The 27542-nt window shown below is 46.8% G+C and overlaps 10 protein-coding genes across 10 annotated transcripts; 4 read left to right on the top strand and 6 right to left on the bottom strand.

The window, feature by feature from the left end:
• The first annotated feature begins 134 nt into the window (after positions 1 to 134).
• On the top strand, positions 135 to 1965 carry F4822DRAFT_419218 (nineteen complex-related protein 2-domain-containing protein). The gene has a single exon (XM_051459592.1). It carries the CDS (start codon positions 221 to 223, stop codon positions 1844 to 1846), a length of 1626 nt encoding a protein of 541 aa, XP_051310045.1. The 5' UTR covers positions 135 to 220; the 3' UTR covers positions 1847 to 1965.
• On the bottom strand, positions 1907 to 3494 carry F4822DRAFT_419217 (uncharacterized protein). The gene is made up of 2 exons (XM_051459591.1): positions 2908 to 3494; positions 1907 to 2845 (listed from the first exon to the last, which is right to left on the bottom strand). Exons 1-2 carry the CDS (start codon positions 3430 to 3432, stop codon positions 2219 to 2221), a joined length of 1152 nt encoding a protein of 383 aa, XP_051310044.1. The 5' UTR covers positions 3433 to 3494; the 3' UTR covers positions 1907 to 2218.
• A 214-nt stretch (positions 3495 to 3708) lies between these two features.
• On the top strand, positions 3709 to 5961 carry F4822DRAFT_65147 (uncharacterized protein). Its single transcript, XM_051463810.1, has 4 exons — positions 3709 to 4199; positions 4282 to 4556; positions 4615 to 4756; positions 4815 to 5961. The coding sequence occupies exons 1-4, from the start codon at positions 4063 to 4065 to the stop codon at positions 5536 to 5538; spliced, it is 1278 nt and encodes a 425-aa protein (XP_051310043.1). The 5' UTR covers positions 3709 to 4062; the 3' UTR covers positions 5539 to 5961.
• Positions 5962 to 6725: 764 nt separating this feature from the next.
• On the top strand, positions 6726 to 8285 carry F4822DRAFT_65149 (cytochrome P450). Its single transcript, XM_051463811.1, has 2 exons — positions 6726 to 7650; positions 7741 to 8285. Exons 1-2 carry the CDS (start codon positions 6820 to 6822, stop codon positions 8152 to 8154), a joined length of 1245 nt encoding a protein of 414 aa, XP_051310042.1. The 5' UTR covers positions 6726 to 6819; the 3' UTR covers positions 8155 to 8285.
• A 649-nt stretch (positions 8286 to 8934) lies between these two features.
• On the top strand, positions 8935 to 11011 carry F4822DRAFT_65151 (MFS general substrate transporter). Its single transcript, XM_051463812.1, has 3 exons — positions 8935 to 9295; positions 9355 to 10238; positions 10302 to 11011. Exons 1-3 carry the CDS (start codon positions 9149 to 9151, stop codon positions 10825 to 10827), a joined length of 1557 nt encoding a protein of 518 aa, XP_051310041.1. The 5' UTR covers positions 8935 to 9148; the 3' UTR covers positions 10828 to 11011.
• Positions 11012 to 11124: 113 nt separating this feature from the next.
• Positions 11125 to 13408, bottom strand: F4822DRAFT_419207 (FAD/NAD(P)-binding domain-containing protein). The gene is made up of 4 exons (XM_051459590.1): positions 12736 to 13408; positions 12058 to 12621; positions 11926 to 11994; positions 11125 to 11856 (listed from the first exon to the last, which is right to left on the bottom strand). Exons 1-4 carry the CDS (start codon positions 12754 to 12756, stop codon positions 11284 to 11286), a joined length of 1227 nt encoding a protein of 408 aa, XP_051310040.1. The 5' UTR covers positions 12757 to 13408; the 3' UTR covers positions 11125 to 11283.
• Positions 13409 to 13474: 66 nt separating this feature from the next.
• F4822DRAFT_65046 (putative uracil permease) lies at positions 13475 to 15873 on the bottom strand. The gene is made up of 2 exons (XM_051463809.1): positions 15303 to 15873; positions 13475 to 15245 (listed from the first exon to the last, which is right to left on the bottom strand). The coding sequence occupies exons 1-2, from the start codon at positions 15504 to 15506 to the stop codon at positions 13806 to 13808; spliced, it is 1644 nt and encodes a 547-aa protein (XP_051310039.1). The 5' UTR covers positions 15507 to 15873; the 3' UTR covers positions 13475 to 13805.
• Positions 15874 to 16240: 367 nt separating this feature from the next.
• F4822DRAFT_438822 (putative vitamin B6 transporter) lies at positions 16241 to 17886 on the bottom strand (the record flags this gene model as incomplete). Its single annotated transcript, XM_051462566.1, has 4 exons — positions 16241 to 16324; positions 16416 to 17235; positions 17291 to 17599; positions 17648 to 17886. The coding sequence occupies 4 exons, from the start codon at positions 17884 to 17886 to the stop codon at positions 16241 to 16243; spliced, it is 1452 nt and encodes a 483-aa protein (XP_051310038.1).
• Positions 17887 to 19054: 1168 nt separating this feature from the next.
• On the bottom strand, positions 19055 to 21961 carry F4822DRAFT_438821 (RNI-like protein; the record flags this gene model as incomplete). Its single annotated transcript, XM_051462565.1, has 2 exons — positions 19055 to 19116; positions 19210 to 21961. 2 exons carry the CDS (start codon positions 21959 to 21961, stop codon positions 19055 to 19057), a joined length of 2814 nt encoding a protein of 937 aa, XP_051310037.1.
• Positions 21962 to 25737: 3776 nt separating this feature from the next.
• F4822DRAFT_434200 (uncharacterized protein) lies at positions 25738 to 26150 on the bottom strand (the record flags this gene model as incomplete). The annotated part of the gene is made up of 2 exons (XM_051461967.1): positions 25738 to 25907; positions 25988 to 26150. The coding sequence occupies 2 exons, from the start codon at positions 26148 to 26150 to the stop codon at positions 25738 to 25740; spliced, it is 333 nt and encodes a 110-aa protein (XP_051310036.1).
• Positions 26151 to 27542: the final 1392 nt, after the last annotated feature.

Raw genomic sequence — 27542 nt, 5'->3', positions numbered from 1 at the left:
GGAAGGTTGTTGATGGGTTCCAAGCTTCGCGGTATAGTGGACAAGATAGCGCCGATAGCTCTTATCGATAAAGAATTTCTAGCGCCGACCATCAATACAAAGGTACACCATTCAACATAAACTTCCACTTAACAGCTTCAATTATTTACAACTTTTAATACCCCGTGCGATTCGAGTACGATATTATCATTCGCATTGAGTTTTAGAAGAAACGTACAAAATGAGTGCATTTGGCGCTAAACGGAAAGCGCGCAAAATTACAGTACAGGACGATGACGATGATACAATTTCAACTGAAGCCTTAAATCCACCAGAAGAACAAGGTCCAGCAATACAACCATCATTTAAGACAAATCGCAAACCATTTAAACAGTCGTCCCTGCGGAAAAGTATAAACATCAATAGAATCGAAGACGACACACCCTCAAATCAACAATCCGCATCTACAAATAACAAAGATGAAGCAGACGATGATGAGGACGGAGGTGCTCCTTTACGGATTCGTCCACCACTGGGAGGAAGGACAGCTTCTACCAAGGCCAAGAAACGAGCTTCTAAGTCCCGACTCTCATTCGGCGGTCCTACAGAAGATGCTCCTGAAGATGAAGATTCCATGATATTAGGGGAGGAAGTATCAACACCTAAACGAGGCAACACACTCGCACACGCAGCAGCCGAGAATAGCGCCTACAAACGAGCAATCGCCAAAAACCTACCTCTGAACCGACTACCTATGCGCTCCGCCGACACCGACGAGGATCGTCCACGGTATAGCAAAGAATACCTATCCGAGCTTCAACTCTCAACCCCCAACACACCCCAAAACCTCGCCAAACTCCATCCAACATCCGACGATGAAATGAGTCTCGACCCCTCCGAACTCGAAGGCGCCCTCGTCGTCGAAACCACACCCACAACATCAGCGCCCCCTCCGAACCCCACAACCATCCTAACCGAGACCCAAATCCGGGAGAAAAAAGAGCGGCGGGCGCGATTAGCCAAAGAAGGCGAAACATCCGACTTCATCTCCCTCTCCGACTCCGACAACGACCGCCGCAACCACGGGGACTCTTACCTAACAGTCTTATCCCAACGCCCCCAGCACTTACCCAAAAAGGCGCCCACGCGTCTAGTACCCGAAGATGAAGACCTAGGCGAAGGCTTCGACGAATTCGTCAACGACGACCCACTCTCCCTAGGCAAGAAAGCCGAGCGCGAAGCCCGCCGCAAACGACGGGCGGAAATGGCGTCTCTAATAACCGCGGCCGAGGGCTCGGATAACGAGGCTTCATCCGATGACTCCGAAGCCGAGAGACGCGCTGCGTATGAGGCTGCGCAGACGCGTGCTGGTATGGATGGATTAGCTGAGGAGCGGGAACAGCAGAAAAGGAGATTGGGTGCGGGAGGGAATGGGTATCATATGGCTATTCCGAAGATTACGCCGTTGCCGGATTTAAGTGTTTTAGTGGAGGAGTTTAAGGCGAGGATGAGGGGGAAGGAAGAGCAGATTAGTGAATTGAGGATGAGGATTGAGGATGTAAGGAGGGAGAGGGAGGGGATTTTGAAGAGGGAGCCGGAGGTTCAGAGGTTGTTGAATGAGGCGGGGGAGAGGTATCGTGCGTTGATGACTGGTGGCACTGCTACTGGAGCTGGGGAGACGGTGGCGAATGGGGGTGCGAGTGGGAATGAAAGTGGTGATACGAATACTACGACAGACAATTTCGCAGCAGCAAAATCGCTTTTAGAGCAAGTCAGATCCAACGCTGGTACACCCGGGCAAAGAGGACTCGAGAGCTTAGGAACGACGCCGGTGCGACAACGGCAACAATCAGAGATGGAGATATAAATTTAGATGAAGGCTATGATACCCAATACTAAAGTCTTCATATTATGAAGATACTTCAAGTCAATTTAATGAATCTTATTGATAATGTCTTGAACCTTCTACATAATGAAAATACCGTGTTACACTCTCCCTCTTATGAAAAAGGGTGATATAGAGATGATGATGATATGCTAACCAGCGCCCAATGTATTGTTTCGTTCGTTTCCCCGGTATCAGTACACGTATGATACATCTGCATCCGCATTACCTATCACCTACACATAACGTGACGGCGTAGCATTTCTTCCTACACTCCTAGCGCACTTCTGTAGTGAATTCCATTCCTTTCGGAATTGGAATAATCTTGCTTCGCTCCGCTAATTTTCAAGTTGTTTACTTCGACCTCGAAACACCAGCTCCAATCACACCAGGTAACTTCTCCTCGCCCACACTAAACAACAGACCAATCGAAAACGCAATCGTAGCTACAAGCGCAATACTCACACCAGCGAATAACCAGAAAGGGGTACTGACGTCTTGTTTGTGGCATGCATTTCCACCCCAATGGTACACACCGGTGCGTCCCTTAGCATCGGTCTCGTTGGTTGCCATGCAATAGCAGAAGAAACACGAATCATGTTGGCCTTCGACCTTCTCCCATCGATCGACGCATTGTCCGTGGCCTGAGCAACTATCGGTCGCGCTTATGCACGCGTTATGCGATGTGAAGCACGCGGGGATTACTGGGCGGGGACTGCTTGATGAGGCGAACGCGTGGAATGGCTTATCGGGGTTCGGAGCGGAATTAAATGTTGAGTCTGCGGTCGGTAGGTCGATGGGATTGATAGATGTATCCTTGGCCATAACAAGTTCGTCCTCTTCGATCTCGCGACGGCGGAGTTCTTCGGATTGGGAGGATGGGTCGGCGAGGAAGAGGATTGTAGTTTCCATTTTGGTATCGAGGGAGAGGGCGTTGAGGGTTGAGAGGTGTTGTTTTAGTTGCGCGATGGCTTTGGTGTTCTGATAGATGTTAGCATATTATCATTCATACATACGAATTGGTAGGGGAATTGGAGATGTACCTTCGCATCATACTCGAGGTACTGCGTCTTTCCCTTCCAGCACTTTTCATTGTTTGGGTTGATGGATTGCTCGAATCCACAGTTTGATCCTAGCGTCTTCTTTTGTACAGATAATCGGCTCAATCCAGGAGCTGTGAAAGCGAGGGGGACATCGGATATAGCAGCTGTGAGATCCTTTTGGTTCTTGGTTGTGACGCCGGAGAAAGCAATAACCAACTGGGCAGGTTGGTTTACATCCGTCTGCTCAAATAATGGTAGAGGCGCCTTTCCAAATTGATTGACGTATGATATCGCTACATCTTGGGAAAGTGACTCGGGTAGTTGACCTAAAGTCGATGGTTGGTCTAATGTGCTAAGGCGTTGAAGAAGGATAGCTTGAGCAAGCTCTCTTGGTATCGAAGGAGGTGTTGGGAGGCGTGTTTTGGATTGGTTGATGATATAAGCTTCTGCATTTTGTAGTTGTTCTTCGGCGCTAGCAGTGGTAATGCCAGCTAGGGCAGGTAGTAAGAAGCTATGAAACTTCATGTTGTCGAGATTGATGACTCTCGAAGCTGTATTTGGTTGTATTGGGGATGGTGATGTTTAGCTTATGTGACGCTGTAAATGTATCTAATTAGAATTGCAGGCAGTTACTTTCAGGGACTAAGAACGGATTAACTTCGGGAAGTATGGGAAGTATCAAGGTCGGGTGATACAGCTTGTTTCATTCCGCGTCGTACAGACACGTGATACGAAACAATGGTTTAAACCTTGGCATCTGATAAGATGATTATTCCAGTCCACAGTAAAACACTGTAGCGTGTGACAGTGCATTAGTTAATAGTGGGGGTTAAAGTTAATCGGTACAAGGGTCTCGAATTCTAGAAGGGACATGGCTCTCTACTACCGCTACTACCACTACTACCACTGTAAAGGCTGAGATTTCGCCTTGTCTAATTCAATTTATTTCTAACCGCCGGTAGAAAACTTCCCCTCCAAATAAAAATAATATCCTAAACGACGACTTACTATGAGTCTATCAATACGACATATACGACAAATACTTCCAAGGAAATAATATTCTATATTTACGAATAAATCCATCATCGAACAAGCTTGTTACGTCTCCCTTTTTCGGCCGCCACCTTTAGGCGCGCCTCAACTACCTCGCCCATCATGTTGCGACTCTTCCGACCGCGACCGATACCGAATACCTTGTCGCTCGTAACTCGATTTCAGGGTTCCAGAAGACCTTCTAGTCAACTTATTCACGTACAAAGGGTTAAATTCCAGCGAAGATGGTTCAAGCCAAGGTAAAAAGCAATCCACTACTATCCACTTGATGCTATTGATGCTATCATTACTATCAATACTAACTCGTACCAAATTGCATAGGAATGTCGTAATCGCCGGTTGTGTCTACTACTTCTGTTATCAAGTTTATAAATATTCCATTATCGACACTTTAGATGCGTGGGCAGGCGAACAAGAGAAACGTTTAACGGAAAAGGAGCGAAAAGAGATGGACGAAGACTTGATGGAACCTATATTTATTCCTATCCCTTTTACTACGAAACTAGTTCCTTCCGATCCTTACAAGGGAACGGACCCAGAGTGGCAGACATTCATTAAAGTCAACAAGGATCCAGAGCTTTTAAGAAGTATTCAAAGTATGCGAATCAGGACGCTGAGAACGGAAGAAGAACATTTCAACTAACATACTATTAGGAGGCCTAGCGGAACTTGTACGAAAAACTGCAGCTTCGAATTCTGTGCTTGTTTCTGGATGTGGTAAGGATATGACATTAGGAAGATATTGGCTTGATATACAATATCCTCACAGGCCACCACCACACTACGTTCGGAAAGGGTATGATTTCTTGCTACCGGCCATCCGATAAATCTTTGAAAACTAACAATTCAAATAGGATAGAAATAGACGACCACCGTATCTCTATCGTAGAAGAACATATCGAGGGTGCGGTTGCTTCTGTGATTGAACGTGCTCTTTGGCCTTCAACACTTACCCTATCATTATGGAGTTTTTCTGCGGCGTTGGTGAAACAGAATCTCTCGAATTTTGTAAAACTCTTCGGATACGGATCGAATCCTACCCCAGACCCCACGATACAAAAGACTATGGAGAAATTCCAAGAGAGGATAAGGAAACAAGAGGCCGAATCCGATCCCAAAACACGTGACTCCTTATCATCTGCAAAAACGCAAGCAACCGATAGTTCAACGAACTCGACATCCCCCGTCGATACCGGATCCGCCAAATCGTCACCAGCCCCCGGCTCCACAGCTTCTCCCAGTTCAAGCATGAGTCCGATCCCCGTCGTTCCCGGCGCCGAATCTACTAAACCGAAGAGTGTAAATAATATATACGGTATCGAATACGCACGAGAGCACACCAGTGGGCCTCGGCAGGCTTTCGAGCAAACCTTCTCGCAAACCTGGCGGCCGATTAGGCACCTACCTCCGCGCGGCGTTATTATTGTATCCGGACTCGTGGAAGTCACTTCGCCGCGTGCTATAGCCACTATCGATGTTCATGCATTTTGGGATCCGAAAACTAAAAATTTTGATATGAGGACGGCGGTTTTCCGTCTTAGACAATTACGCAGGAGGACACAGACGCCAGCGAGATGAAGATATTGATTCCAGATCATTATAATAGGACGACGAGAAATCACAACGGATGGCATTGATTAGGGCACTTGGCAAGGTCGGCGTTTAGGGATTGGAATGAGTATAGGGGTAAAATATATTCACCTTGGTAGTCGCGCTTGGAAGGAGGGGGATTCTGCACAGCATGCAAGCATATTAGGGGCGTTTCTGGCTGTTAGGATTGAAATATTCATTTTTTTCATAATTTTGTTTTGTTGTCCCGTTCCATTAGTAGCCAGCGAGATTTTGCGACGAGCCTACGTTGGAGAGGGGAGTCTGAGATGAGACGGCTAGATACCATAGAGTCGCATTAGGAAAGCCGAGGTCTCTTCCCGCTGGATAGAGAGCTACGAACTGAGAATATACTTAGTACCTAAGTACTCGCGATCTCCTTTTGGTAATGTGATCGGTGACGGGCTAGGGCAGATTTGGAGGAGTCAAGTGCTTGACGCGTAGGCGACAGGTCACGTCCTTCAGCCGCTTCACCCTAACCGCGGATATAAAGACAAGGCGGCGAAAGTAATGGGAGGGCGTAATAAAGTAACATTAGCCCTAAAAGATCGCTCAATAATAGCGTCTTGCCATACTTAATCTTGCCGTTTGATAGATGCTTCGGGGGGTTAAGCTAGGTAGAATTACAGATCATTTTCAAATCTAACCCACATATTCTCCTTACTCGCCTCACTTTCGGGGCGGGGAGACGCGCCGTCCCGCCCCCGTGTTATATTGAGGGGGATACTCACCGAAGCGTCGAGTGTACCCCAGCCGAGTACCAATCTCTCCGTTTGTTGATGCACCTTAGGCCGGTTAATTAGGTGTTTGGACCCCCTAAAGCCATGATATTACAGTCGGCCGAGCTCCGTTTGTAGCCCAATTTGAGTAAATACCTAGTAAGAGAGAACATGAGAGGCGCAACGAGTAGATAGCCAGGAGATTCCAAATCAATCCTAGCGATGTACCTATCCAATAGAACCCTAAAGCCGATTCGAGTATCCCGGAGATCAAGATGTTGGTGTCTTGGTAATTGTTTCCATCGCCGTTTGCTTTGTTCAAACTCAATACGCGTACCCCCATAGCAACACTTAGAAGAAGCAAGTACGCTCAGTAGATACCTCGAAGGCTATGATCGAGATTCGAACATCTACCTAGAATCAAAAATTATTGTATTCCCAGCAATGTTCCCTTAGTATATAAAGAGAACCCGTAGAGCACAATGTCATTCTGTTCCCAAGCAGACAAACATTTGAAGTCTATCATCTCAAAATGAATACAATCAACTATCGTTCTATTGCCATTTTCATTATTCCATTGCTCACGGGAGCAGTTTCGACTTACTTCATTCGCGTTTGGGCGCGTAACCGTGCCTGGGACGATTTTGATAATGTGCAAATGTTCGAGAAAATCGCAGATTTCAGAATCCTCGGCGGAACGGATTTAGCAGATCGGCTCAGAGCCCGAGCTATCCCTAACCAGCGATTAGTGACAACATTTGACATTCATAGCTCGTTCACAACCATGGATGAAGCAGTCCACAGACATTTCCTCGGCGAATCTATAAGCGTAATCCACGAAATGAGGCCACCAAGATGGTTCACGTTCTCCACGGTTGCAGATGAAGCATTGAACCAAGTCCTGACGCATTTCGAATATCCCCAACGTCCTCTACCTTTAGCTAAAATGGCTCGGCCTTTTGCTTTCATAACCATGTTGTATCCGCTCTTTGGCGTGATGCCCGCTAACGTTAATCTCGACGACGCTATTCAAGTCTCTGAGGAGATTAACTATATATGGGTGGAATCAAAGAGGGAACCAATTCCAGACTTACGCGAGAATAAGGAGCGCCTTCAAGATGCTTTGAGACGCTTGTTACCGGATAAGTACCCCTGCACTGCGGAGGAGAACCCAATCAATATCATAATGCCCGCGTATGAGACTATGTGGCGAGTCGTTTTGCACACATTCCTCGCGGCTGGGTTTCGGGAAGTAGACCAGGAGACGGAGCAACAGTTCCGCGAGGTTATCGAGAACGTGCCGGAGTGCCTGACTTCCAACTCTCTAAACGACGCCGGGATAATGGCGATTAACTTTGCAAAGGTAAGTCAAATCCCCATCCACTTACCCTCTCTTCCAATGAGCCATAATTGCCCCTATTTTCGCGCAAGAACACTTACTAACATCACACAGGAGGGCCTACGCCTGTACCCTCCAACACAACGCATCAACCGTGCCATCCCACCCCAGCAACCCAACCAACAACCAACGCAAGTATCCGCGAACATCCAAGAAGCGCACCGGTACACCTCAATCTGGGGCGCCGACGTACTGTCCTTCCGCCCGTCCCGGTTCGGCCCGGAAAAGCCCCCGTCGGCCTACATGCCGTTCGGCGCGGGACGCCATAGGTGTCCGTCGGCCAAGGATTTCGCGTATAAAGCTATAATCATCCAAGTCGTGGCGCTGGTGCGTCGGCTTGGGATTAGGGATGGTGGGGCGAAGGTACGGTTTAATGATCCGGTTTTGGATAATGATGGAAGGGCGTTGATGCCGATGGGACGGATGGACATGGAAGGGTGGACGATGGAGGTTGGACGTGGCGATTAGAGGGGATTGCGTGATTGAGTGTTTGCATTGGTGATAGAGGGAGTTAAGTAAGGGAGCGGATGGGATGGGATGGGATGGGATGGGACCGGGTATTTCACCGGTGTTGAGTTTTCGTGATTGATCGCTGTATTTGTTTGGAGGAAGAGGTACAGTACAGTATGTCTTCAGCGGCGACACAGTTACAGGGCGTTCCAAGCGGGGAGTTCACATTTAGGTAACTCGAAGAAGCGAAAATGTTCTACAATAATAAGAACATACCTGTTTAAAACATCGTACCATCCTCCATCTTGAAATCTAGGTAGTATATGATTATTTTATTCGAGCACACTACCGAATACCACATTCGAAACCGGTGAACTTTTATTGTAGGTATTATTATCCCCACCCCGGTGATCATCGGTTTAGATCCCGTCCGTAATCTTGGCGATGCGGGCTGGCCGAAATGCGTTGTCGATCTGCCTGTACCCGCTGGCGCCATGTCCCCTAAGTGAGTAATATGGTTCGAAATATACAAGCCTGTAATACCTACCTCATTAGCACCGGTAGCAGTAATTGGTGACACCATAGCACATATTTCTCACTGTAAAACCCTCAAGAACAAAGAAGGATTTACCTACCCCAAGTTACCGTAAGAGCAAGGATTGGTCAGGGTTCTGAGCACGTCATTGGAGGCTTACTTTGTTTGATCGCAGCTGAAGCTTTCCCCGGAGTTCCTTTCTATTATTTTTATTTTTAAAATAACAGCAACAAGCTTTCTTCTATTCTTTCTAGCCAGCTAGTTTGAAGCTACGGATGGACGATGTTAATATAATTAGTATTATACCTTCGATAGCTTGGTTTCGACAATTCATATCTCTTCCCCTTTTTCTACTTTCTGCTTCTTTTATAAACTAATTTGGTGGTCATCATTCTTCTTGTCATTGTTAAGTACTGTCATTCGTTATTTATTTAGCTAGGTGGTTGGGCGATCAACATATCGTCAAACAAGCCAATCATGGCGGAGAGTTCACCCGACAGGGGAAAAAAGAATGAGGAACAGCCAGGTGAAGATATCGCTATCGGAGTCGAAGATGTTAGCACAATTCCAAAGGGTACAATTGATCCAGTATACGAAGCGAAGGCAAGAGTGTTGAACAGAGCTGTAAGAATCAATTGCCGTCGCATTACCTCAAGAGTACTTGTTAATAGGTCCATTTACAGATTCAAGATATTGGTATGGGATGGTACCAATGGCAGCTCTTCGCCGTCGTTGGTTTCGGTTGGGCATCCGATAACCTCTGGCCGATCGTCACGTCGCTCATTTTCACACCTATCCTTAACGAATTCCACCCATCGCGCGGTCCACTTCTTACTCTAGCTCAGAATATCGGATTATTGGTTGGAGCTATGTTCTGGGGTTTTGGATGCGATATCTTCGGTCGGAAATGGGCTTTCAACTTGACTCTAGGTCTGACCGCTGTATGGGGTATGATCGCTGCGTCCTCGCCCAACTTCGCTGCCATTGGGATTTTCGCGGCGTTTTGGTCATTTGGTGTTGGCGGTAATCTTCCAGTCGACTCTGCCATTTTCCTCGAGTTTCTTCCTGGATCCCATCAATACCTATTGACGATCCTTTCAATTGACTGGGCTATTGCTCAAGTTGTAGCCAATTTAATCGCATGGCCATTACTTGGGTACAGGACTTGCCAGCAAACCGATACAGATTGTACTAGGGCCAAGAACATGGGATGGCGGTATTTCATGATCACAATGGGTGGATTGACACTCATTATGTTCATCCTTCGTTTCTTCTGCTTCACTATTTACGAGTCTCCCAAGTATCTCATGGGTAAGGGGTTAGACGAGGAAGCAGTGCGCGTGGTCCACGAAGTTGCGCGACGGAATAAGAAGGACTCGGCATTGAGCATTGAAGATTTGAAAGCTTGCGAGCCGGAGGGCTATGTAAGTAGAGCCACTGCAGGTGATGCCGTCAAGAGGAAGTTGGAAAAACTCAATTTCGATCATATCCGATCTCTCTTCGCCACGAAGAAACTAGGGTACAGCACAGGAGCGTTGATGTTGGTTTGGGCTTTCATTGGACTTGGGTAAGCGAAAATAAGCCCCCCCCCATCCTTTTTGTCGTCGTCGTCTACTAACCCCGTATTGAGCTATCCTCTCTATAACGCTTTCTTGCCGTACATTCAGAGTAGTCGCGGCGCTAGCTTCGGAGATGGGTCAACATACCTCACATATCGCAACTCGCTCATTATTGCTGTACTCGGTGTACCTGGCGCACTTGCTGGTGGTGTTCTTGTCGAACTGCGCAATTTCGGACGTAAAGGAGCCTTAAGCTTAAGCACTATCCTAACGGGCGTCTTCCTTTATTGTTCGACAACTGCAACCAATTCATCGAGTTTACTGGGGTGGAATTGTGCTTATAACTTTACGAGCAATATCATGTATGCCGTGTTATACGCGTTTACCCCTGAGTTATTCCCGACTAAAGATCGGGGTACCGGGAACGCGTTGACGGCAACATCGAACCGAATTTTTGGTATTATGGCTCCTATTATCGCTATGTTTGCGAATCTCCAAACTGCTGCGCCGGTCTACACGAGTGGCGCATTGTTCATTGCGGCGGGACTTCTAGTCATCACTTTACCCTTCGAATCGCGAGGTAAAGCAAGCTTGTAAAGGGAAATATCGGTTAGGGGCTGTGGATTTTAAAAATGATGGTTGGGATGGGAATCGGGTGGGTTTGGGTTATAAGCCCTGTGACACCAGGTTTTGTATGATTACTTTGGGATAAATATGATACCCTATATTTTATTTGATGGGCTTATTGAAATATCTAACTGATTGATATTTGTTTTCTTTATTTTATGGCATTTTGTTTCGGTCGCGCCCTTTGACTTTCGTCGATTTTGGTCGCCTTTTCAGTTGGTAAGTATCACTCTCCCTTGCACATATTCCCGTCAATGCGGTGACTAATTAAGACAAAACACTAGATTTAATAGCAATGCTATAGAATTTATCTAGATTTCTTCTACTACTAATAAGCACATGCAGATAGATCTTGACACAACTCATCACACAAATAGGTACATTTCGACCAGATCGATATCTCCCAGACATCCCGCCTTCTCCCCTTCAAGCCGTCTTATAATGCTGCGTGAAGTCGTATCGCATATCAAAGAAGTTCAAGTACATATTCTTTTGCATTTCCGGATTTTCCTCAGCTTCCTTGCAAGCTTGCATAACGGGGTCACGTTCGAGGAGAGTATCCGGATCGCTGTCGGAAACACGACGGAAATTGCTCTGAGAGATGGGGTCGATGACCGTCTTCCACTTCTCAATCCGTTTCTGACTGTATAAATCTAGGATGGACTCATCCGCCTTACCATCCCAGATACCTGCCAAGCAGTCGTACAAGCCACCGACGTCGACGAATCCGCCTGTGATACCCATACCACCCCACGGGTTGCACAAATGTGCGGCATCGGCGGCTAGAAGGATGCGACCTTCGCGGAATGATGGCGCGCATCGTTGGTGCATCTTATATGGCGACATGTTGATTAATTTGTAGTCGCCTGGCTTCGGGTGACCTGGTAGCATCAATTCGAATTTCCATGGTTGTCGGTCTCGCATTTGATCCCAAGTTAGTCCGGGCGATTCACCGTACGTTACTCGGTAGAGTCCGTCTTCTGTGAGCCTGGCCGCCATCTAAGTAATTTTCATTTCGGTCAGTTTCTCAACAATTTCTCTCCCGCCCCTGTAATCGCCGTAACTTACGAAGAAGTGATCGGGATGTAGGATGAAGTTGGAATCTTTGAAACCGAACTTTTGAAAGTCGTAGTATATCTACAATATCTGATTAGCAACCTTTTATCCAACGTATTTTCTGGTTGAGATCCCGGATCTTACGTTGGTCGCCACAATTTGCCTCTCCCAAGTAAACCCAGGGTATTCATCGCCAAATAGAGATTTCCTAACAGCGCTACCCGCACCATCGCATCCGATAACATAGTCGCCAAAGATCTGCTTCTTTCCCTCCGGAGTCTCGACATCTACCCAAGCCTGCTTCTCATCCTGGCCTGTACCGACGACTTTATGCTTCCAGCTAATTTTGCCATCGTACTTGGAGAGAAACTCATCGAGCATAAGTTGGTCGAGCTTATCCAGGACCAAACATGCCATTCGTAGGTCTTCGCCATTATAATTCTCCAAGACCTTCGCATCCATACCAGTAATCCAACTGTGATCCTTGAACCGTCGCCAGCACATGGACGTCGGACTCATTCCGACCTTTCGGATCTGATCGATGACACCGGCCCGCTTCAGGTCCGGGATCGCGGGAGATCCATAGATAGCGGCCCGGGGTTGTTTGTCCAATTCATGCGACGCCTCTAGGATCTCTACGGGGATCCCATGTTTGGATAGAAGAAGTGCAAGGAGTAGACCCGAAGGACCGGCTCCCACAATGATTACCTAATTGACGCCGCGTCCGTGTTAGTCAAGTTCTAGACCATTACCTCTAAAAAGAAAAAGGGGAGAAGTTTATAAAATTCTATAGACGGAAGATGAGTCTGGACTTTTACCTACCTTTTGAAACGGACGCGACATGATTATTGACAAGTAACTCCGGACTTTGGTGTATACACAAGAATCTAAGAAGAGAAAAAAATGAAATATTACGGTGCTACGAAAACGAAGACGCGGGGTGAGATGGAGGGAATCACCACGGTGGTTCGTTTCCCGGCCAGATGATCTAGCTTCATTGTTGGTTCTCCCCCTTCGTCAGACCCGTTTAGTTAACTACCTACCCATGCTAGCCGGCTGGTTCCAAGTATCCCCGAATACCGAATCGGGAGGGTGTTTATAACACTTGCCGAAACCATGTGCCTGGTTAATAAGATCGAGCCGACACTCTTCCCCGCAGTCTAGATGCAAGTCCCTGCATGGTTGGGGGATTATCTATCCAAGGTAGATTTGGGGTTGTTTTTGTGGACTTTACCGTGCCTTATAATGACCGGCTGAACGGACTGATGGTTAGGGAAATAGATCTATGGTAATGGGATGATGTCATTCATCCGAGATTGGGGGAGGAGACAGGGAGACGAGGAGGGTGGTGAGCTGTGGAGAGTCGGGCTTCTCGCAGTCTGCCGAATACCCTATAATAGAGCTATAACGGGCTTATGCTACACTATACTGCACCTATAATACAGTGGGGAACCAATCAATTATCATGCCACCCCCTATTTATTACTCTACGAGGCTCAATCCTTAGTAGCGAAAGGAAATTCACGATAGTTTACGGCTGAAAAACTCGTGATCAACAAATATCCTAAGTTATCTTCTAAGTAAGTACCTATTTTGCCGAAATCTCGCTTAGAGACTAGGGTAGAGTACGGTGTCAATAGTTTCCAAGATGCCAAGTTTTGGTGGATACACTCGTTCGGAGCGAAAATGCTAGCTGTTCATGAGGCTTATGGCTAGACTATTGCCCCTGAACGTGTACTATTTTTGCCCGAGGCGCATTTTCGTATACATAAAATCCCAAACTAATTCTTCATACTCGTGATAATGTGATGGGGCTGAATATTATCGCGATCTAGTAATGTCCACCTCAAATATGCGCGGCAACAATAACCCGCGACAGAATGGACTGTTTCCTATTCTTCTTCATTCGCTTCATCAACTTCATCTGACTCTTCCTTGACTTCTTCAGCGACTCTCGCGTCCTCAATTATCTCCAGTTCAGATTGTGATAAGAGGCTCTCCTTAGCTGGCCAGACCTTACTCAGAATCGTATAAGTCAAAAACGCACCCAAGAATCCATAATACCAAACCAAATCCGCAATATAAGAAATACCCCCAATATCCACCGCCGGATTAACACTCCTCACTAGACTTGGCATCGTCGGCCCAACACTGACAAGCATAGCGATAGCAGCCCTCCAGTTACATCCAGCAGTGTAACGATACCGTCCATTAGGTACATAAAGAGCGGATACCTCAACGCGTCTCTGTTTCACGATCCAGTAATCTGCAATGGAGATAGCGATGATAGGAGCCAGGAATACACCAAGACCTGACATGAAATTGAGTAAGCCGGTAGCACTCGTTACGATTTTCCAGGGGATCATAACCCAGCCGCCTAGTACGGTGCACACGATTGCGCCTCGGCGGATGTTTATGTATTTGGGGAATAGACTGGCCATGTCGTTGCTGGCTGATATGACGTTTGCGGATACGTTAACGCCGATTTGCGCGACCATCCATGCTAGGCCGCAGTAGAACGCAGCCGCGCGAGCTCCAGGAGATGTCCATTTACTGGCTAGTACCAGAGGATCCCAGATGTATTCCCCAAAAATGACTTTGGTTGCTGAAGCGCCGAGAATACCGAGGGTCGAGATAAAAGAGCAGATTATGGGGAAGAACACGGCTTGGTAGAATGTATCCCGGGGTTTCTTGACATAGCGGGTGAAATCCGAAATATTCGTGCCGACCGTTGACCAACTACCCGTCTGCGCTGTTAGTGTTCCGATAATTAACCACGAACGATTCCAACCGGTTACGGTGGGTTTTTGGTTCCATATATCGCCTGAACCTCCAGCTATCACGCACATCGCGATAACCGTGCCGACCGCGGCAGTGATAGTGAGAAACGCCTTGAGAATGAAAAACCACTTCAATTTATGAGGGTGAATAGTCAAAAAGGGCAATTGAATCATCCAAAACAGGAGGTGACTCAAAAGTCCCCGACTAGTGATCCCCGCGCTTTTAGGGAGAATATTCGGAATCTTCAAATATCCAGGCCAAATCGCCGAAATCATTACAGCAAAGGCTGTACTACCTGTATAGGTCTGAATTGCATGCCAGAAGAGCGCGGTGATCATTCGACATACTACGGGGAACTTGGCGAAGTGGAAACCGAAGGCTGATCGGATCCAAACTGCGAACGGAACGCGAAGGTAGGCTCCCGGGGCGCCGTTGAGGGCGATGAAGAGGGCCATTACGGTGGAACCGACGGGGACACACCATATTGCTTCTCGCCATGTTAATCCGATTGCTAGGACGGATGCTCCGATCTGCCAACTTTGTGCCGATAACTAAATTCTTAGAATAAGCATTTTCCCGATTTATCTTATGCTAACTTAGAGACTTACAATATCAGATATCCAGTATCCGATTATAGATACAGTAGTCCAAGTGCGACGTTCTGCAGGCGTAACATCTAGGTCTATGTTTGTCCATGTCTCCTCTGGGGCGAAAGAGGTAAGCTGTTTGGGTAACACCAAACACGAATTGCGATTCCAACTCTTAATTCTTTTCCTAGCGCTATCTACCCGTTCGCGGACCGAGTCCATCATCTTCGAAATGGGCTCCTCAGCCCCTGAGATAGCGCGATGCAATCAATGTTATTGCATGGTGGCGTAAGAGATGAGCAAAATAGATACCAGTAGTTTGGGTTACCCAGGTGAAACTACCAAGGTCCTTGCCGTCTCTAAAGACTTATAACAGCCATCAGAACCTGATAACGAACCCAACTACGGTGTCGGAGACATAGCAGAATGCTATAAGCCTTATCAACCTATAAAATCGCATTTTTACGATGGTGTGTCCAATGCTGTAACCCAAGAAGCGCGATATCCTATCACATGTATTGGGCTCCAAGAGCGATAATAACTCTCCGCACCGGAATTATTCGCTCTATGTTGCAGATCGATGGGGTGGAGAAGCATCGCGACCCTGAATACTCGAGTTAACCGGTAGCAATTGAGGGCGATATAAATAACGCATAATAGATCCAATTGAGTACGAAAATGAAGCTCCGTGACCTGGTATATCGTCATGCCCCACGTGTTGTAACCCTGCCGTATTTACACCACAATGGGTATAGGCTCATGCGTAGTTGGAGATCTTTGAAATTCTCCTAGGACGGGGAACCCACTCTTGTTTCTTGATGTTAGTTAGGCATGTGATTCACCCTTATAGATTTGAGTGTCTATTTGATGTTGTGTAATGTAGTTAAGCCGTTAGGACCACCCGGAATTCAATGGGTTATAGCTTGGGTTAGAATGCTTCATTTAAATTCTTATTTCAATTAACGCTTGATATATCTCAATTCCAGGTATCGAAAAAGGGGAAATGTCACGGCCGTGAAAAATGCCCCGCATGGTATACCCAACTATAAAAATATCAGCATTGATCTTGAGCACAGAATATGAAGATAGCATGGAAACCGAGCAAAACAATGATCGAGAGGGATTAAAACCTACATCAGCGCCATTTTCGCCAACGAGCTTCGCGATAGGACCTACAAAATAGGTCTGATCCATACCGAGAACCACACCAACCCAACCAATGCAGAATGCAGAAAAGGCAGCGATTCCTAGTGGAAGATACTTCTTATTATCCCACTGATCCCATTTCCAGCCACTCTTGCGACGGAATATGATATGTTCCTGCAGTGTGATGACCACATATATAGCGATCCAATATCCAATAATAGTCAGAAAATTGCTAAAAATTGGTAACAGATATTTGTACCCCGCAATAGCACAGACCGTATAGATAATCACCGCGAAGGTGCACCAGAATAATCGAGGGATTTTCTCAGCTTTTCGGGCAAGAAGCTGGAATGAAAGGCCTGTTGAGTAGGTTGAAGGAGCTATGTTCGCACAAATACCAAGGGCAAGGATGACACAACAGAAGTTTCCAAAGGATCCAAGGGGCAAGAAAGCTTCTGCGAGAAGAGCGCCCATAGAAACATCGAATGCTGCAGCCCAGCTGGCATTGTTATCAAGTCCGCAAGCCAGACCAATTCCCAAGAATTCTATCATAAGCTTTCCAAGGGTGAGTCCTAGAAATGTCATTAAGGCTATTATAAACCTGTTGGATGATTTTGGGAAATAGACATAATAGTCCGCCGACATAGAAGCCCATCCGAGAGGAACCGAGGCGGTTAGGAAGAAGTAACTTATTCGATCACCAGCTACTGTAGCACCGGTTCCCTGACTTGGTGTAACGGTATCAAATTTAGGGCTTGCGCATCCAATTAGGATGAAAAGTACAGCTACTTGAGGTATCCAGGCATACCTAACACGTCTGTCAGTTAAGAATTAGGGGTCTCTTTAGGGATATGTTTACTTACCCCTGATAGAAGTGGAGTACTTTAGTACCGAAGATGCTCACGCCCAATGTTATTAGGGCAGTGACAACAATACCGACGATAGGAGACATTGTTCCTCCGCTAACGGCTGATAGAAGCTGTCCACTAACGATACAGTCGATCAGACCATAACCCAGATTGATCACGATGTTGAATAGCGCTGCTAATTTAGCGGGCCAATACCCCATTGTAAAACGAGCCACCACCAACGTTCGATTGCCGGATAATGCACCGAACGTAGATGTATAGGCGCTACATACAGAACCAAAGATCGTTCCGAAGGTGCATAATCTAGCAAATATCAGCCAATTGACCCCCCATAAGTAACGGAAGACTCACAACATAGCATCCGTAAAACCTAGACCATAAGTAACAGGCCCTAGAATTCCAGCGGTAAACTGAACTGCGGTACAATTGGCGGAGAACCATATAGACCACATCCGAACGTAATCACGGACAGTGGGTTTTCCGGTACGCATGGATTCTGGGACATGTTGAATACCTCGGGCTTCGACTCCGAATATTTTGTCGAATCTATTTGCTAGTTTTTCGAGTCGATTCGTTGGATCGGCGATCATGAATATGTCGCCTTCTTCGGCGTCGGGATGGGTTTCGCTGGAATCTTCTGAGGCTATGGAGGTGAGACCTGGTCGGTCGGCGCCCTTTTCAGGATCCGACATGGCTTTGATTGAACCCGTCATAGTTTTGATTCGATACGTAATATTTGGTAGTTTTCAACACTCCGAATAAGACACCCCTCGATATTGTCGCGAAGAGGTCGTCTTATACTCGTGGTCAAATTAACAAACAGATCACTTATTTCACCCAAAGCAAAGGACCTTGAAGCCCTTGGGGTTGCATCGCTCCAAAGATAACTTTCAAGGTTCCTGATAATGAGTTCATATCTTATCAAGTACGACCTCAGATGTCCTGTTGCATGGTTGGAGCAAGAGTGGGATGCGCCCCCATTATTCACCCTAGGCGGCACGACGACCTTCCGGAAACTTTGGCGATGTTTATGCGACGTCCGAGGCCACTTCCATATACCCAGGCGGGGATAAGTCTTGATTGACTTGGTATTGTCTCGTTTTACGTATTCTAGTCATAAAAACAGATAAGTAGGTAGGTAATTCTCTATATCCAAGTCAGTAAGTTGCATTTGAAACAGGGCAGCTTTTTATGAATTTCCTAGTCGGGTTTTAAAGAGAAAACCCAACCCGTGAATGCAATGATCAATACCTGGGGAAACTGTTAGTTATTTCTATTACTGCTCTAAAGCCCGAAATCACGTACCTTAGCGATCAACCCTGTAATCCATGTCAAAATAAGTCCGTATTTGCTCGCGGTCGCATTCAATAGAGGCAAGGATCAAGTAAACAGGTTGACCCTTCGAACATATACACGTTAGTTAGCTGCAAGATACCTAACCTATGCTAGCTATGAGTTCCAAATCCCAGCCGCCGCGGTACATCACTATGTACCTAGGTACGTATTCATCCATCTCTATCATCGCACATATCTTGTAGCATCATTCCAAGATAGTGGTAGGGATCATAAGCCCTGGAGTCAACAAATAAAATGGTCAACTCCATACATGATTGTATCGTGGGGTATATCATCGAATGTCGAAGCCACCCATTCATATGCAAATACCATCAGATCGTTCAGATCGTAAATAATGCAAACCAAAACTCGTCCTACTTGACGAGTACTTCCAATACTGATTGTTCGAACCACCTTTCCACTTCAACGTAGACCACCTGCACCCTTTTCAACCACAAACGCAACTCCTGATCTCGGACGACGTTCTAATCGAGGAGAAAGCGAATTTCTCTTCCCGGGCGACGAAAACTCCTCTTGCGCAGGGCTACTATCCCTAGTCCCGGCTCTCTCATCATAACCCCAACGTCCAACACCTCCACCCCGAACCCAAGCTTCTAAATTTCGACATTGACTAATATCAGCCCAAGACAAATTCGCGCATCCATCAAGAACACTCTCAATTCCGGCAGCTGTAACACGTACACACCCGCGCACACTCAACCGCTCGAGGTCGTTGAGATGCAGAGCAACAGATGCAAGACTATTATCACTAACCGCACTTCCACAAAACGCCATCTTGAGCTCTCGTAACTGTGGCAAGCCCAGCGCAACAACTTCCGTCGCAGTATCCGAAAGTGCACAGCAAAACGATAAATCCAGATGCGTAAGCGATTTCGCAGCATGCACCAACGCCACGACCGCGTTATCAGATAGGTACGTGCAATCCGCCAGACACAAATACGACAAATTGACAAAGCGAAACGGGGCCCAGCTCTGGAACCCGGCATCTGTAATCGAAGTACAGCGCGTTAGCGATAGGGATTGTAAGCGATTCGATGCGTGTGCTGCCATATGCGCCATCGAGCGATCCGTGATATGTTTGCAATACGACAGATTCAGCCTCTTAAGCTTGGGACACCCGATTACGGTTCCAGGGGGTGGGAGAACCATAGTCTGTTGTTTGTGCTGCTGTGCGCGCAAACGGGCTGCTGCTGCGGAGTTGGAAATTACGACTTGTTTCGCGGTCGGTGGGGGATGGTCTGGGATCACCCATCCTACTACCCGGGCTAGTAAATTGTCCCCGACTTTGCGACAGTTGCTCCAGTCTACTTCTTCCAGGTCCTTGGCGTTTTCGCTCATATCTAGGATTTGGTTTGCTGAGACGTCCCAGACGGATTTCATACGCCAGATTTTGATGTTCTTCCCGCAGGTCTTCCATAGGGCGGAGAACCCTTCGTCGGTTATGTGGAAGCAGTTGCTGAGATCTATTGATATTGGTCTTGTGTTGAGGAAGGGAGCGAGTATGTGCACGAGAATGTCGTCGGTTACCATGCGGTTGTAGGGCGTGAGATCTACGTAGTTACATAATTTTGGTGATTCCATAAGTAGTTTGCGCACGTTTGATGAGAGTACTCTCATGCGGAGAAGCTCCGCTAGGTCGAGGAATTGAAATATCGTAACTAGAATATCGTCAGGAAAAAGAGGTTCGGGTTCTTGGTTAAGATGTGGCCGAGTGGGCAGTGTTTTTATCTTCTTCGCTGGCGCTTCTACATCCGGGGACATCGTCAAAATAGGGAATTTTGTTGGCGTGAAGATATCGGTCGTACGCAAACGCAAACCCTTATGCATAGGTGTACCTGGAGAATCGGTTGGTGGGGGTGTTGGTGGAGCGAGCGATCCTCGTCGTCGGTTCCTTAGATTCTCCATATCGACACTAAGATAGGGATCTGGGTCCTTGGGTTCTAATTGATCTGACTCGTCTTTGACTGGGGAAGCGGGTATCGAAGGTGTGGTAAATGTGACTTGTGGTGGTGTAGGTCGTATGGGTGTTACTGGCGTTCTAAAATGTGTTTCTATTGGACCCGCATCTTTCATCTCAATATCCTCGTCCTTCGGTCTGATGCGTGTCCTTGCCGTATCTTCAACCTGTTTTTTGATATCCGGTGGACACCGCTTCCATAATTCATCTAGAGCCTCACCGCTTATCATTAGACATTCCACGGCCGTAATTGATCGTACAGTTGCAGTACGTCGAAGTGATAATCCCAAGCTTGCGACTTCTCCAAAATATTGTCCTTGTCTTAGACGAGGTCTTATCTGTGACGAACGCGTTATTCTCTTCTCTTGTTGCCCTTTCGGTACCTCGTAGATCACCTCGACTTCGCCGCGTACGATAAAGAAAATCTCATTTCCAGCAGTTCCTTGTCGTATTATATCTGTAAATGGAGAATAAGTTTTGGGTTGTGCACTCATTCCGAGAAAATGAAGTATATCAGGAGGTAATGTCGAGAATAGTGGGAGCTCTCTAAGCGTTTGTCGCACATTCACGAGACCACTTCCTAATGCACTACCCGCAGTTGGATCTTCGATTCCTCCTGGACTCGGTGATTTCCTCTTTTTCGTGTTTACTACGAATCCTTCTTTGATAACGCCGATTTCACCGGTAGAAACTTCACCAGGGGCAGCCTCTCGAGCCGTCATCGACGCCTTCGCGACCTTAAGACTATGTCCGCTTTCCTGACGCTTCTTGTTGAGAATAGTTAAACGTTCATGAGCCTCTTCTCGAATTGCCTTCTCCATATCAGGAAATTTCGGTAATTCCAAACGGAGGTCTTCCTTCTTAAGGATGAGAAGAAGACATTTCGTCCGGGCCACAATGGTCGCTGTTCGAGGCATATCCATAAGTACACCTATCTCACCGAAGAAAGCACCTGGTTTTAGTTCGGCATATACAGCCTCACCGTCACGCGAGGTAACCCCTACGACACCCCGAACCAACCAATACATAGCCTTTGCCTCGTCTCCCTCGGTTAAGATATGATCGTGTGCAGCGTGAACCTGCGGCCTTAAATGTCTCCCAATCGCTACGAGAAACTCCTCGGGAGCCGACATGAAGAGCGGAAAGGACCTCATCCTATCTAATAGATCGAGTGGCATATCAGGGATAGTCGAAGCCGTAAGCGGGGAAGGACGTATCGGCCGGGTCGGGTTTGTCTCGCTGTTGAATGACCTAATCAAGGATACGGAATCCGGGGGCTGGCCATTAGCCGGATGGTGGGCCAGGGCCCTATAGGGCGAAGGCGGAGAGTGCGGGACTCTATTCCGCCTCATGGTCTACTTCGCGAACCCTGGCGGCGAGGGGGGGTGACCTAATATGTTGAATACCTCTTATAAAGCCCAGTTCTTTTTTTGCAGATTCCCGAGGAAATGGTATTCGGCCCTTCCGCCTTGGTTTCACGGGATATTGCGAAAGCCTTGAGATTCGCCCTTGGGTCTATCTTCTCCTCTCCTCTCCTAATATGAGGGGAAAGCTTCGTCTGACACTTTAGGCAAGGAACCGGTTCATGCTATAGCCTGCCGACAAATCGCGGGTTCCCCATGCAGCAACAGCGCCAAAAAGACGGGGTGCAGGTTATTAGGGGTGTGTTTCTTTTCTCCCTTATGCCAACCTTTAATCTGTCATGTGGAGAATGTCGATCTTGGTTAAAACTAGAGCGGAAGCACGGGAGCTAGAGCATATGTCGGAACTGGGACGTCTATGAGGTCGAGCTTCTGGCGCTAAGAAACACACGGCGTCATTAGTAGGATTGTACAAAGCCTACTCGACTCGTGCCTCTTGGAGATATTTGGAGGGGATAGGGTAGAATATCAGGCCGGGGAATGGAAATACATGGCGTTAAGCGTAGTCGCGTGCTCTGGGTAGGAGAAAGGGTGCGTGCGGCTCGTGGAGGTTGTTAACGGTAATATTTTCTAAAGCTGACGCTGACTGCGGGCGCAATTCGATTAGTTTATGCTACTGTATTTTCTTTTTCTTTTTTTTTCCATCTTATTTTTATTGTTATTTTTCTTTCGCAATGCGACCTGGGGGCGAATCGCACCGCCCCGTTGGAAACTCATAGATTAATCGCATACCTGGTAAGTTGTAATTAAGCCCTTTTTTCGAAGCTCAATTAACCCCTCAAGGATAAGAAAAGAAGTCGGAGAGAACGGAAAGGCGCACAATGATTGCGCGGAGAATCCAAAATTCGTGGTTATCAATTCAATACGCCAAGCATCGACGAGGCGCAATCATTTAGCGAAAAAGGGAGGGACACTTTTCGGCGGAGAGAGAAACAGAAAACGTCGGTTCGAAATGACAGTGCGCCCACGTAAAGTACGTAGGAATGGATGGTGGAGGTAAGAATTAAGAGGATCATTCGGATTATCCTGGAATTGGATTATACGTCCTTTCAGGGGTGAAGCTGACTAGGACTACAACAAACAAGAACAATAACAACAACCAGCAATAACAAACGTTCAAGGTAGAAAAGCTAGCCCTAGGAGCATAATAATAAAAAAACTTCCTCTCGACACGGAGAGTCTAGATTATGGCATGCATCTATGCGAGACGGTCGTCTCTTTGTTGTATGCAACCTATCACGCTTACAGCTGCAGAAAGCCGCAGCCTTGGTTAGATAGATCTTGATCCGTCCTGGTTGTCGGTGTGGGTAGGTATTGATAGTGAGCCGTACTGGAGAGTGAGGTATGACAGGCGTGGTGACACCATCGAAAAAAAGCTGTGTGTGTCGAGGCCGTCGGGCCAAAAAATGACGAGAGTCTGAGACACAACGCCGAGCTGATGCAGATCTCTCCCGAAATGTAAGTGGAGTGTGGGACCCGTCTCTTCATCGACTCTGCCTGCCGCTATTCGTCTTGTTTCGTCCTTATCCTAGGTAGGCTAGGGCCATGTCTTTCATGATAATGATGCGGTAGATTTGGAGATCGTACGCTTGTATGAGAGAAGCTTCTGCACGGGGCGCATGAAGGTCCCTGGTAATTCACCCTTACCCACGCACGGATATCTCCTCTGAAGGAACCACTGAAGGAACCGTCTTTTGGAGAGCTTAGTTACTAAGTTTAGTAGCAGTAGGGGTCCACGGCTTTCTTTGTCAGGGGTGTTACCAGTCATAACATCCAAGATCCACGAAATATCATCCACTCTTCTGCTAATAGCTTAGAGCGCTTTTGGTACGAAGAACGCGATAGTACCTACGATTAGAAATCCGTCATTACAATTTCGGCAAGGTTAAGGATCTTTCGGGATGATTTAAGAGCGACTATCTAAACACCTAAAGCTCTTGTCAGCCCCACGATGAAGACTTACGTATTAAATACCTTGGTACTTAGAGATACCTAGAGTATTAGGTATGAGATGAGAAAAGCTTTGCGGTCAACACAACCTTTCTTACTCCTCGCAGAATAGTCCCATTATAGTAGTCAGCAGATTATAATAGGGTCTACTAATATTGGTAATGTTTCTCTGAACATTTCAATATTTGGAGCCTCTGTGCTTAAGCGGCAAAAGTTGCACCCCCGAGTGGTCTCGCTATTCATACCTAAGTACCTATTAAGCCTTAAGAACAACCAACAGTCCTTGACTTAACAGGTAAATGCTCAGGTTGGCATTAGGATTTCAATAGACTAGATTTTTTTTCTTCTAAAGCTATTTTTACAAGTCGTTTTACAAGAATAAGTACAAGCGGGCCGCGGGTGAGACGGGAAGCTTTGAAGTTGCCTAAAGGTCCTCTTCGTCTCTCGGTCATTGAAGGATCAAGTCAATATCATAGCGACTACAGTAGCGTATTGTACGAACCCACGTGGAACAAGAATCCTATCAGGTACAAGAGAGCAATAATAACTCTTCATAGACTTAGCGTTGTTAGTCGGCTATGTCAGTTGAGTGGAATCCTATAAGATTTGTCAACCATGGAGACAGAATCAGATGTTCCAACGTTACGAAGCAATCGGGTATTACTCTCTAACAGTCCGAAGCTATCATCGGAGGCTTGTACAACATTCTAATCCGATCACCGAGGATTGCTTTGTGAATGTTCGTTTTCGCATAGGTAGTACCACCAACAAACGCCCAGGAATAGGTAACTTCTAAAAATTACTGTAATAGGGATCCTTGATCAAGTCTTGGCTGGCGATCTGTCGGGTTACATCATGATTCACAGGCACCATTCCTTCGCCCCCTGCTACAGCTACATGTTACCATTATTGAATCCCGTGTCTTCTGAAACCTTGCGAATTGGGAGGAATTACCACGTTACGGTACCCACGGCCAAGAGGTTTCGGAGGGGATGTTCTGCTGGGCTTCGAGAAGAATTCTAGCGTCTCTTTCCCCCACCATCGTCCCGCTTCAACTTGAAGGTGTTGCGCGTAAGTGCTTAGTGGGCGCGTAGGTAATCCATGCTGATGTAGTATTATTTATTTGAATATAGGTTTTCTCGTGTTCCTGAATGAGTGTATTCCGGATTGAATCACGATGTGACTTATGTTTTTCGACACTATTCTCAACATATGAGTCCCAAGACAGGGTCCAATTCGCGGGGTTGTAGACAGGTAATGATGACAAAACTGCGAAGCTACGTTGACTTTCTAGAATGTAAATAGAAGGACATTAAACAGGAAGGTAGAATATCCCAGACGGCGACTATGCTTCATGATGTAACAAATCCATATCCCCGGTGCTTCAAGCATTACTACTTCATCTTCATAGTTACAGCGAGTTGAATAACACCTAATCCAGATACGAGTTCTCATATCCGCACCAATACATGAGTCCCGCGAAAATAGACACAAAGCGCCTCGAGATTTGTGAACCTTTCTATTTCCTAATTCGATTCGATCGATGATACGAAAACGATGACGATGATACAATAGACCCCCCGGGGTTATCCTTGCTGGCCTTAAACTCCTTTCCAATTCCTTCAGTTGATCCATAGCGTATTTTATACGCGGATAAGGACAATGTCGCCATCTGGTACAGCACCCAATTTAGGAAGTCTAGGCTCCCGATTTTAGGCCATTAGATCGCTAAAATTGCTAGGACCGGGGTATATGTCTTAGCTGCTGTAGCGAGATTGTTGCTGGATAATACACCTGAACAGCGCCACTTTCACGTCGGGGGAACATCGCGGGGGCGGAGGCAGGGTTCTGACGAAACTGGGATCGTTGGCGTACCATATAGCGCTTAGAAGTGCGCTATAACGATTCGCGGCGGACTTTTCGTCTGCTAGAGGATTGTTCAAGCACCTATACCACAGACACCATAGCTGCAATCTGTATCGTCTTGTATGCGACAGCACAATGAACCACCCGCACAAAAACAGCCAGTCGGTAAGAGAGTTGATTCCTTCAGGTCACTCAGCATAGCCTGCTTTACCGGCTTTATGTTAACCATGGGAACCTGATTCGGAACAGCGAATACCGCAGTATCCATAAGAGCCACTAAGGCGAGTCCGCTGGAGGCGCGCATTTTGCTGCTTGAAGAGCTAACGATAAAAGGTCCAAAGATGCGAATAATGTGCAAATGATCGAAAATGAGAATGTTACCAAGACTGATTGATGACGCCTAATTATAAGATAACGGAAAACAAGAGCAATAACTGTAGATAAAAATATGATAAATGTCTCTTTCAAAATTGACGTTGATTGATATATCCAGCCGCGCCCGGGACTCGGACAGACCCGTCACATCGGTACCCCATATTATCTCCGCAAGGAGGTTACATGATAAATGAGTGATTGAAGACGAAGGACTACATTCCCGACATATCACAACCGAATAAAGTAAACATCTACATCATGGACCCAGTAAATCAGCATGTTATTGCATGATACATTTGAAACGACTGGTGGTTGTTAGGGATCAACCTCATAGCCTCAATCCTTCTCACATATCTCTAAACCTTACCAATGAATTTGTGTGGGATACGTATGTCTTGTTCAATTGCGATTATCGGCTCGGTTGAGGGATGGAATCATAGCAGCCTAGCCTAAGCTATATGACAATATTTCTATATTCGTCAAAATCCTGATTGGTATGCATTTCCCTGTGCTGGTTTCAAGGTCTTCGGCGGACTTCTCAATTTTGCTTAGCCACAACTCATAAAATAAGTAAATGGGTACTTCGAGTTACATAGTTCCTATAGGGATCACGGTTGAGATCTGGTCGGTCATCAGGCTGTGATTATGCGCGATCGTTATGGCTAGGTCGGGATCGTCCCGGTCAAGCAGAAGCTGACGGAGACGCTGCACGCGGTACAAGCGGCCTTCTGGGTGGAACTTAACGTAATCGATAGGGATCACGGTTAACAATCTGAACGTCCTTCAACTTCAGTAACCAACGAAAATTTGACGGGTTCGGGGGCAAGTGTAAAGGGGTTGGGTAAAATTGTTTGCTACCAAAGGAATGATGCATGCTTTCGGGTACTAGTCACGAACTGACCGGGATGATCTGCCGCAAATAGGGGGAGCGGGCCACTGGTCCCGGATCATTACGGGTCGGTCGCAGGCGTAAGGCAACATTCTCCTCCATCAGTTCTCTCAGTCCTTAACACTGTCTATGTGCACCTTCCGCGGTCTTCGTCTCGTCAGGGGATCAACAACCCTCACCGACACCTCTGAGACAATTGCCATGATTTCAAAGGGACCCCTCCATCGTGGCTGCGGCTTCGGAAATCTCGACTTGTCCAATGGGTTTTGTTCGGGCCTCATACGTCGATGGACTTCAATGGTAGTATCCGTTCTAAGCGGGAAGTATTCCCACATCCAGTCTCCAATACGATAGGGGTTTTCATCAAGCGTGTCACCAGTTCCGATTCCTCTGGGTTCTGGCATCTATCTCCCGCGCGATCCCGGGTCGCTC

The sequence above is a fragment of the Hypoxylon trugodes genome (assembly GCF_022578975.1).
Source record: "Hypoxylon trugodes strain CBS 135444 unplaced genomic scaffold F4822scaffold_10, whole genome shotgun sequence".
In the NCBI taxonomy this organism is placed as follows: Eukaryota; Fungi; Ascomycota; class Sordariomycetes; order Xylariales; family Hypoxylaceae; genus Hypoxylon; species Hypoxylon trugodes.
This window is presented reverse-complemented; position numbering and strand designations above follow the sequence as displayed.